General features: G+C 47.3%; 1 protein-coding gene across 1 annotated transcript in view; it reads right to left on the bottom strand.

The window, feature by feature from the left end:
• Positions 1–290: 290 nt before the first annotated feature.
• MSH2 (mutS homolog 2) overlaps positions 291–9,177 on the bottom strand; it is a 62,697-nt gene continuing 53,810 nt past the window's right edge. The window contains exons 14-16 of the mRNA XM_038751671.1: positions 6,894–7,141; positions 2,923–3,098; positions 291–782 (exon numbers count right to left, since the gene is read on the bottom strand). Coding sequence (XP_038607599.1) covers positions 582–782; positions 2,923–3,098; positions 6,894–7,141 — 625 coding nt within the window. The 3' untranslated portion in view covers positions 291–581. The remainder of the gene's footprint in view (positions 783–2,922; positions 3,099–6,893; positions 7,142–9,177) is intronic.

The following is a 9,177-nucleotide window of genomic DNA, read 5'->3' as shown; positions in this document are numbered from 1 at the left end:
CCCCTCCTCCCCCTCTCCATCCCCCCGTCTTACCTCCTTCCCTTCCCCACAGCACCTGTATATATGTATATATGGTTGTACATATTTATTACTCTATTTATTTATTTATTTATTTTGCTTGTACATTTCTATCCTACTTATTTTATTTTGTTGGTATGTTTGGTTCTGTTCTCTGTCTCCCCCTTTTAGACTGTGAGCCCACTGTTGGATAGGGACTGTCTCTATGTGATGCCAATTTGTACTTCCCAAGCGCTTAGTACAGTGCTCTGCACATAGTAAGCGCTCAATAAATACGATTGATTGATTGATTGATTGATTGAATGAATGAGCTGTACTAAATCAGCGTCCCGTACGTTCTGGCTGTTGGAAAAAACACGTGATTTCCGAAGTACTAAAATTGGGAATTAGGAGTGTCGTGTCGCCCCCGAGAACTGTCGGAGCGGCGTTTCCGTGGAACGCTTTATTACTTTGGGTCGAGGTGGGGGGGAGTGTTGCCTTCCGGTAAGAAGGACACTATGTACAGAGCGATAAAAAGCGGGGTGAAGCGCGGATCGTCCGCTGTCCCGGGAAGACGCCGGCCGCTACAGGGCCCGGGCCCCGGGGAGCCGGTTCTCGGCCGACACCTTGACGCGGGCGATGATTTCGTTGACGAAGCCGTTGTTCTGGGCCACCACCTGGGCTTTCAGCTGCTTCAGCTTGGCGCGGACGTCCTCCTCGGACATTTCCGGGAACGGCAACGCCCTCACCTCGGACAGCAGGTCCTGGATGATCTTCTCGCCTTGCTGAAACACACGCGGCGGCGAAGGGCCCTCTCCGAAAGCCGTCCCTCCCTCCACGCGGAGCCGGAGGAGGCGTCTCCCCCTCTCCGCCCCCAAGAAAGAGGGTGGGAAACGGCCGCATCCGACCTACGCAATCCCACCGGACCCCGTATCTGCCCCTTGGGAGGCCCTCAACTCCGGGCGGGACGTCAGGGCCGCTCATCCCCCCCCCATCTTACCTCCTTCCCTTCCCCACAGCACCTGTATATATGTTTGTACATATTTTTTACTTTATTTTATTTGTACATATCTATTCTATTTATTTTATTTTGTTAGTATGTTTGGTTTTGTTCTCTGTCTCCCCCTTTTAGACTGTGAGCCCGCTGTTGGGTAGGGACCGTCTCGATATGTTGCCAATTTGTACTTCCCAAGCGCTTAGTACGGTGCTCTGCACATAGTAAGCGCTCAATAAATACGATGGATGATGATGATGACGAGGGGGCTGGGAAGGAGCGGCAGCTTGGGGAAATAAATACAGTCCGAGTGCCACGTCCGGAGGGGTCGGCCGGTGGCGTTTCCCGAGCACCGTGGCTTCAGTGGGAAGAGCCCGGGCTTTGGAGTCAGAGGTCATGGGTTCAAATCCCAGCTCCGCCAATTGTCAGCTGGGTGACTTTGGGCAAGTCACTTCACTTCTCTGAGCCTCAGTTCCCTCATCTGTAAACTGGGGATTAAGACCCCGTGGGACAACCTGACCACCTTGTCACCTCCCCGGCGCTTAGAACAGTGCTTTGCACATAGTAAGCGCTTAATAAATGCCATCCTCATCATCATCATCTGTTCAGCCATTTCAGAAAGGTCTGAAATGAGGGCTCCCGAGATGGGTCTTAAAGGCGATTATAGGACTCAAAGCTTCCCAAGCGCTTAGTACAGTGCTCTGCGCACAGTAAGCGCTCAATAAATGTGATTGATTGATTGATTCAGCTGCCCGGATCATTTTTCTCCAAAGAAAACGCCAGCGGTTGCCCATCCGCCTCCATATCAAACAAAAGCTTCTCAAAAGCTTTAAAGCTGACAATCCCCTTGCCCCCGCTCCAGCCTGTGCAAGTTGTACTTTCCCAAGTGCTTAGTACAGTGCTCTGCCCACAGTAAGCGTTCAATAAATACGTTTGAATGAATGAATCTTTGGGCACTCGGCGACTTAGCCGAAATCACTTACGTTAACCTATAATCCCCCCCATCTTACCTCCTTCCCTTCCCCACAGCACCTGTATATATGTTTGTACAGATTTATTACTCTATTTATTTATTTATTTTATTTGTACATATCTATTCTATTTATTTTATTTTGTTAGTATGTTTGGTTTTGTTCTCTGTCTCCCCCTTTTAGACTGTGAGCCCACTGTTGGGTAGGGACTGTCTCTATATGTTGCCAATTTGTACTTCCCAAGCGCTTAGTCCAGTGCTCTGCACATAGTAAGCGCTCAATAAATACGATTGATGATGATGATGATGATGATAATCAATCAATCAGTCAATGGTATTTATTGAGTACGTCCTATATGTTATTTTACTTGTACCTATCTATTCTATTTATTTTATTTTGTTAGTATGTTTGGTTTTGTTCTCTGTCTCCCCCTTTTAGACTGTGAGCCCACTGTTGGGCAGGGACTGCCTCTATATGTTGCCAATTTGTACTTCCCAAGCGCTTAGTACAGTGCTCTGCACATAGTAAGCGCTCAATAAATACGATTGATGATGATGATGATGATGTACTGAGCAGCTGGGAGAATACAAGCACCTGTGTATATGCAGAACAGTGCTTTGCACATAGTAAGCGCTTAATAAATGCCATTATTATTATATGTTTGCATGTATTTATTACTCTATTTTATTTTGTTAATGTGTTTTGTTTTGTTGTCTGTCTCCCCCTTCGAGACTGTGAGCCCGCTGTCGGATAGGGACCGTCTCTATATGTTGCCGACTTGGACTTCCCAAGCGCTTAGTACAGTGCTCTGCACACAGTAAGCGCTCAATAAATACGATTAAAAAAAAAAAAAGGAGGAACATGAAATCCCGCGGTTGGGGCGCTTTTCCCAGGATGGCACCGGGAAAGGGGCGGGGGATCGTCTCGTCTTCGTTTCCGCCCGGCCCCAGACCGACCCACCTCTCTCTCCCGGTAGCATCTCTTGGCGGCGGGCTCGGATTCATCCGACTCCCGTGGTTTTCCGACGTTCTGGAATTCCTCCAGTTCCAGGGCTTTCTCCTTGGCGCTCTCGATCACGTGCTTGGGGAAGTTGGCCAGCTCCGCTACGTGAATCCCGAAACTCTGGTCGCACACCCCTGAGGGACAAAGGTCGGGGGGAAACCGAGGAAAACGGGGAGAAAGGGGAGAGTGAAACGGAGAGAAAATTCCCTCTCTCCTCTTTGGATGGGGAAACGGACAAGACGACGCTTGGCAAATGGAGTTTAGCATAGCAAGAAGGAGGTAGGTATAATAATAATAATAATAATGGTATTTATTAAGCGCTTACTGTGTGCAAAGCACTGTTCTGAGTGCTGGGGAAGTTACAACCTGATCACCTTGTAACCTCCCCAGAGCGTAGAACAGTGCTTTGCACATAGTAAATGCTTAATAAATGCCATTATTATTATTATAACAAGGTGATCAGGTTGTCCTATGGGGGGCTCACAGTCTTAATCCCATTTTACAGATGAGGTAACTGAGGCCCAGAGAAGTGAAGTCACTTGCCCAAAGTCACCCAGCTGACAATTGGCGGAGCCTAAACCCATTTGCTTGTATTAACAATAATAATGGCATTTATTAAGCGCTTACTATGTGCCGAGCACTGTTCTAAGCGCTGGGGAGGTTACAAGGTGATCAGGTTGTCCCACGGGGGGCTCACATTAATCCCCATTTTACAGGTGAGGGAACTGAGGCCCAGAGAAGTGAAGTGACTTGCCCAAAGTCACCCAGCTGACAATTGGCGGAGCCGGAATTTGAACCCACGACCTCGGACTCCCAAGCCCGGGCTCTTTCCACTGAGCCACGCTGCTTCTCTATAAGTGATCAATCTATAAGTGATGCTGATGCTGATGATGGTATTTGATAAGCGCTTCCTATGCGTTAAACACCATTCTAAGCCCTGGGGTAGTTACAATTTCTTCAGATTTGGGTTCAAATCCCGGCTCTGCCAATTGTCGGCTGGGTGACTTTGGACCAGTCACTTCACTTCTCTGGGCCTCAGTGACCTCATCTGGAAAATGGGGATGAAGACTGTGAGCCCCCCCCCGAGGGACAACCTGATCACCTTGTAACCTCCCCAGCGCTTAGAACAGTGCTTGGCACATAGTAAGCGCTTAATAAATGCTATCATTATTATTATTATTATAATCCCTGTCCCACATGGGGCTCACAGTCTTAACAGTGAGCCCAGGAGAGTCATAGCTTGGGTTCTGTCATTTACTGCAGCTCGGATACTGATTTAAAAATTAATAATAATAATAATAGTAACAACAATTGTGGTATTTTCCACTGAGCAGCAGCGTGGCTCAGTGGAAAAGAGGCCGGGCTTTGGAGTCAGAGGTCGTGGTTTCAAATCCCGGCTCCGCCACTTGTCAGCTGAGTGACTCTGGGCAAGCCACTTAACTTCTCTGTGCCTCAGTGACCTCATCTGTAAAATGGGGATTAAAACTGTGAGCCCCCCCCGTGGAACAACCTGATCAACTTGTAACCTCCCCAGCACTTACTAACAGTGCTTTGCACATAGTAAGCGCTTAATAAATGTCTTTATTACTATTACTAATAACTTCTCTGGGCCTCAGTTACCTCATCTGTAAAATGGGGATTAAGACTGTGAGCCCCCCATGGGACGACCTGATCACCTTGTAACCTCCCCAGCGCTTAGAACAGTGCTTTGCACATAGTAAGCACTTAATAAATGCCATCATCATCATCATTATTATTATTAGAGAAGCAGCGTGGCTCAGTGGAAAGAGCCCGGGCTTTGGAGTCAGAGGTCATGGGTTCGAATCCCATCTCCACCACTTGTCAGCTGTGTGACTTTGGGCAAGTCACTTAACTTCTCTGGGCCTCAGTTACCTCATCTGTAAAATGGGATGAAGACTGTGAGCCCCACGTGAGACAACCTGATCACCTTGTAACCCCCCCGGCACTTAGAACAGTGCTTTGCACATAGTAAGCGCTTAATAAATACCATCATTATTATTATTATTATTGTTTAGTACCTACTATGTACCAGGCACTGCACTACATATTGAGGGGGGAATACAAGAGAAGCAGCGTGGCTCAGTGGAAAGAGCCCGGGCTTTGGAGTCAGACGTCGTGGGTTCAAATCCCGGCTCCACCAACTGTCAGAAGTCACTTAACTTCTCTGGGCCTCAGTTCCCTCATCTGGAAAATGGGGATTCAAACTGTGAGCCCCCCCCCCACGGGACAACCTGATCACCTTGCAACCTCCCCAGCGCTTAGAACAGTGCTTGGCACATAGTAAGCGCTTAAGGCCCAGGAAAGCGAGGTGACTTGCCCAAAGTCACAGAGCAGACAAGTCTATATATGTATATACGTTCGTATGTATTTCCTACTCTGTTTGTACACATTTATTCTATTTATTTTATTTTGTTAATATGTTTTGCTTTGTTGTCTGTCTCCCCCTTCTAGACCGTGAGCCCACTGTTGGGTAGGGACCGTCTCTAGATGTTGCCAACTTGGACTTCCCAAGCGCTTAGTCCAGTGCTCTGCACACAGTAAGCGCTCAATAAATACGACTGAACGAATGGATGAATGAACAAACACCATCATTATCAATCAGTCAATCAATCAATTGTATTTATTGAGCGCTTACTGTGTGCTATGAGAAGCAGCGTGGCTCAGTGGGAAGAGCCCGGGCTTGGGAGTCAGAGGTCACGGGTTCGTATCCCAGCTCCGCCACCTGTCTGCTGTGTGACCTTGGGCAAGTCACTTCACTTCTCTGTGCCTCAGTTCCCTCATCTGCAAAATGGGGATGAAGACTGTGAGCCCCCGTGGGACAACCTGATCACCTTGTATCCCCCCCAGCGCTTAGAACAGTGCTTTGCACATAGTAAGCACTTAACAGCGTGGCTCAGTGGGAAGAGCCCGGGCTTTGGAGTCAGAGGTCACGGGTTCGAATCCCGGCTCTGCCACCTGTCTGCTGTGTGATCTTGGGCCAGTCACTTCACTTCTCTGGGCCTCAGTTCCCTCCTCTGGAAAATGGGGATGAAGACTGGGAGCCCCACAGGGGACAACCTGATCAGCCTGTCTCCTCCCCAGCGCTTAGAACAGTGCTTTGCACATAGTAAGTGCTTCACAAATGCCATCATTATTATTATTATTTGCACATAGTAAGCGCTTAACAAATGCCAATCATTATTATTATTAACAAATGCCATTATTATTATTATTATTATTATTATTACTAAAGTCCAAGTTGGCAACATATAGAGATGGTCCCTACCCAACAGTGGGCTCACGGTCTTATTATTGTTATTATAATAATGATGGCATTTGTGAAGCGCTTACTAAGTGCAAAGCACTGTTCTAAGCGCTGGGGAGGATACAAAGTGCTATGGCTGTCCCAGATAATAAATAAATAATAAACAAATAATGATGGCATTTGTGAAGCGCTTACTATGTGCAAGGCGCTGTTCTAAGCGCTGGGGAGGATACAAAGTGAGATGGTTGTCCCAGATAATAAATAAAGAATAAACAAATAATGATGGCATTTGTGAAGCGCTTACTATGTGCAAGGCGCTGTTCTAAGCACTGGGGAGGATACAAAGTGAGATGGTTGCCCCAGATAATAAAGAATAAACAAATAATGATGGCATTTGTGAAGTGCTTACTATGTGCAAGGTGCTGTTCTAAGTGCTGGGGAGGATACAAAGTGTTACAGTTGTCCCAGATAATAAAGAATAAACAAATAATGATGGCATTTGTGAAGTGCTTACTATGTGCAAGGCGCTGTTCTAAGCGCTGGGGAGGATACAAAGTGCTATGGTTGTCCCAGATAATAAATAAATAATAAACTAATAATGTCCAGCCTTGGGGGGGGACCGCCCCGCCGCCCCGTCCGCCCGCCACGGCCCGGCGGGCCTCACCGGGCCTGACGCGATAGAGCATGGTGAGGGTGTCGTTGCTGGTGAGCGCCGTGACGTGCAGGTTGTTGACGGCGGGCAGCTGGTCGGCCAGGGCCGTCAGCTCGTGGAAATGGGTGGCGAACAGGCAGAAGGCCCCGACGCGGGTGGCGATGTGCTCGGAGATGGCCCAGGCCAGCCCGAACCCGTCGTAGGTGGACGTGCCCCGCCCCAGCTCGTCGATGATGATCAGGGAGTCCTGGGAGGCCGACCTGAAAGGAGCCGTGGCACACCAATCAATCAATCAATCAATCAATCGTATTTATTGAGCGCTTACTGTGTGCAGAGCACACCCTGGGCTTCCAGGCTGTCCATCCATCCCCTCGCCCCCTCCTACCTCACCTCCCTTCTGTCCTTCTCCAGCCCAGCCCGCACCCTCCGCTCCTCCACCGCTAATCTCCTCACCGTACCTCGCTCTCGCCCGTCCCGCCATCGACCCCCGGCCCCCGTCCTCCCCCGGGCCCGGAATGCCCCCAATCCCTCTGCCCATCCTCCAAGCTCGCTCTCTTCCTCCCTTCAAGGCCCTGCTGAGAGCTCACCTCCTCCAGGAGGCCTTCCCAGACTGAGCCCCCTCCTTCCTCTCTCCTCTCCATCCCCCATCTTACCTCCTTCCCTTCCCCACAGCACCTGTATATATGTATATATGTTTGGTCATATTTATTACTCTTATTTATTTATTTTATTTGTCCATATCTATTCTATTTATTTTATTTTGTTAGTATCATCATCATCAATCGTATTTATTGAGCGCTTACTATGTGCAGAGCACTGTATTAAGTGCTTGGGAAGTACAAATTGGCAACATCTAGAGACAGTCCCTACCCAACAGTGGGCTCACATGTTTGGTTTTGTTCTCTGTCTCCCCCTTTTAGACTGTGAGCCCACTGTTGGGTAGGGACCGTCTCTAGATGTTGCCAATTTGGACTTCCCAAGCGCTTAGTACAGTGCTCTGCACATAGTAAGCGCTCAATAAATACGATTGATGATGATGATGATATTACTTTATTTACTTATTTATTTATTTTCTTTGTGCGTATCTATTCTATTTATTTTATTTTGTTAGTATGTTTGGTTTTGTTCTCTGTCTCCCCCCTTTTAGACTGTGAGCCCACTGTTGGGTAGGGACTGTCTCTATATGTTGCCAATTTGTACTTCCCAAGCGCTTAGTACAGTGCTCTGCACATAGTAAGCGCTCAATAAATACGATTGATGATGACTGTCTCTATCTGTTGCCAATTTGTACTTCCCAAGCGCTTAGTCCAGTGCTCTGCACATAGTAAGCGCTCAATAAATACGACTGATGAGAGCACTGGACTAAGCGCTTGGGAAGTCCAAGTTGGCAACAGACAGAGCCGGTCCCTGCCCAACAGCGGGCTCACGGTCTAGACGGGGGAGACAGGCGACGAAACAAAACATAGTAACAGAATAAAATAAATAGAATAGTAAACATGTAGAAGTAAAATAAATAGAGTAGTAAATCTGTACCAACAGAGTTCTGCTTAAGTCAGCAAGGAGGAGGGAGGGGCTCCAACTTTATCTTTATATTACTCTATTTATTTATTTATTTTATTTGTCCATATCTATTCTATTTATTTTATTTTGTAAGTATGTTTGGTTTTGTTCTCCGTCTCCCCCTTTTAGACTGTGAGCCCACTGGTGGGTAGGGACTGTCTCTAGATGTTGCCAATTTGTACTTCCCAAGCGCTTAGTCCAGTGCTCTGCACATAGTAAGCGCTCAATAAATACGATTGATGAGAGCACTGGACTAAGCGCTTGGGAAGTCCAAGCTGGCAACAGATAGAGCCGGTCCCTGCCCAACAGCGGGCTCACGGTCTAGACGGGGGAGACAGACGACGAAACAAAACATAGTAACGGAATAAAATAAATAGAATAGTAAACATGTAGAAGTAAAATAAATAGAGTAGTAAATCTGTACAGAGTTCTGCTTAAGTCAGCAAGGAGGAGGGAGGGGCTACAACTTTTTCTTTATATTACTCTATTTATTTATTTATTTATTTTATTTGTACATATCTATTCTATTTATTTTATTTTGTAAGTATGTTTGGTTTTGTTCTCTGTCTCCCCCTTTTAGACTGTGAGCCCACTGTTGGGTAGGGACTGTCTCTAGATGTTGCCAATTTGTACTTCCCAAGCGCTTAGTCCAGTGCTCTGCACATAGTAAGCGCTCAATAAATACGATTGATGATGATGATGATCTTTGCTTTCCTCCTCTCCCCTTCCTCACCCA

The sequence above is a fragment of the Tachyglossus aculeatus genome, chromosome 9 (assembly GCF_015852505.1).
Source record: "Tachyglossus aculeatus isolate mTacAcu1 chromosome 9, mTacAcu1.pri, whole genome shotgun sequence".
Lineage (NCBI taxonomy): Eukaryota > Metazoa > Chordata > Mammalia > Monotremata > Tachyglossidae > Tachyglossus > Tachyglossus aculeatus.
The sequence above is the reverse complement of the archived record's forward strand: the minus strand, read 5'-3'. Positions and strand labels throughout refer to the sequence as shown.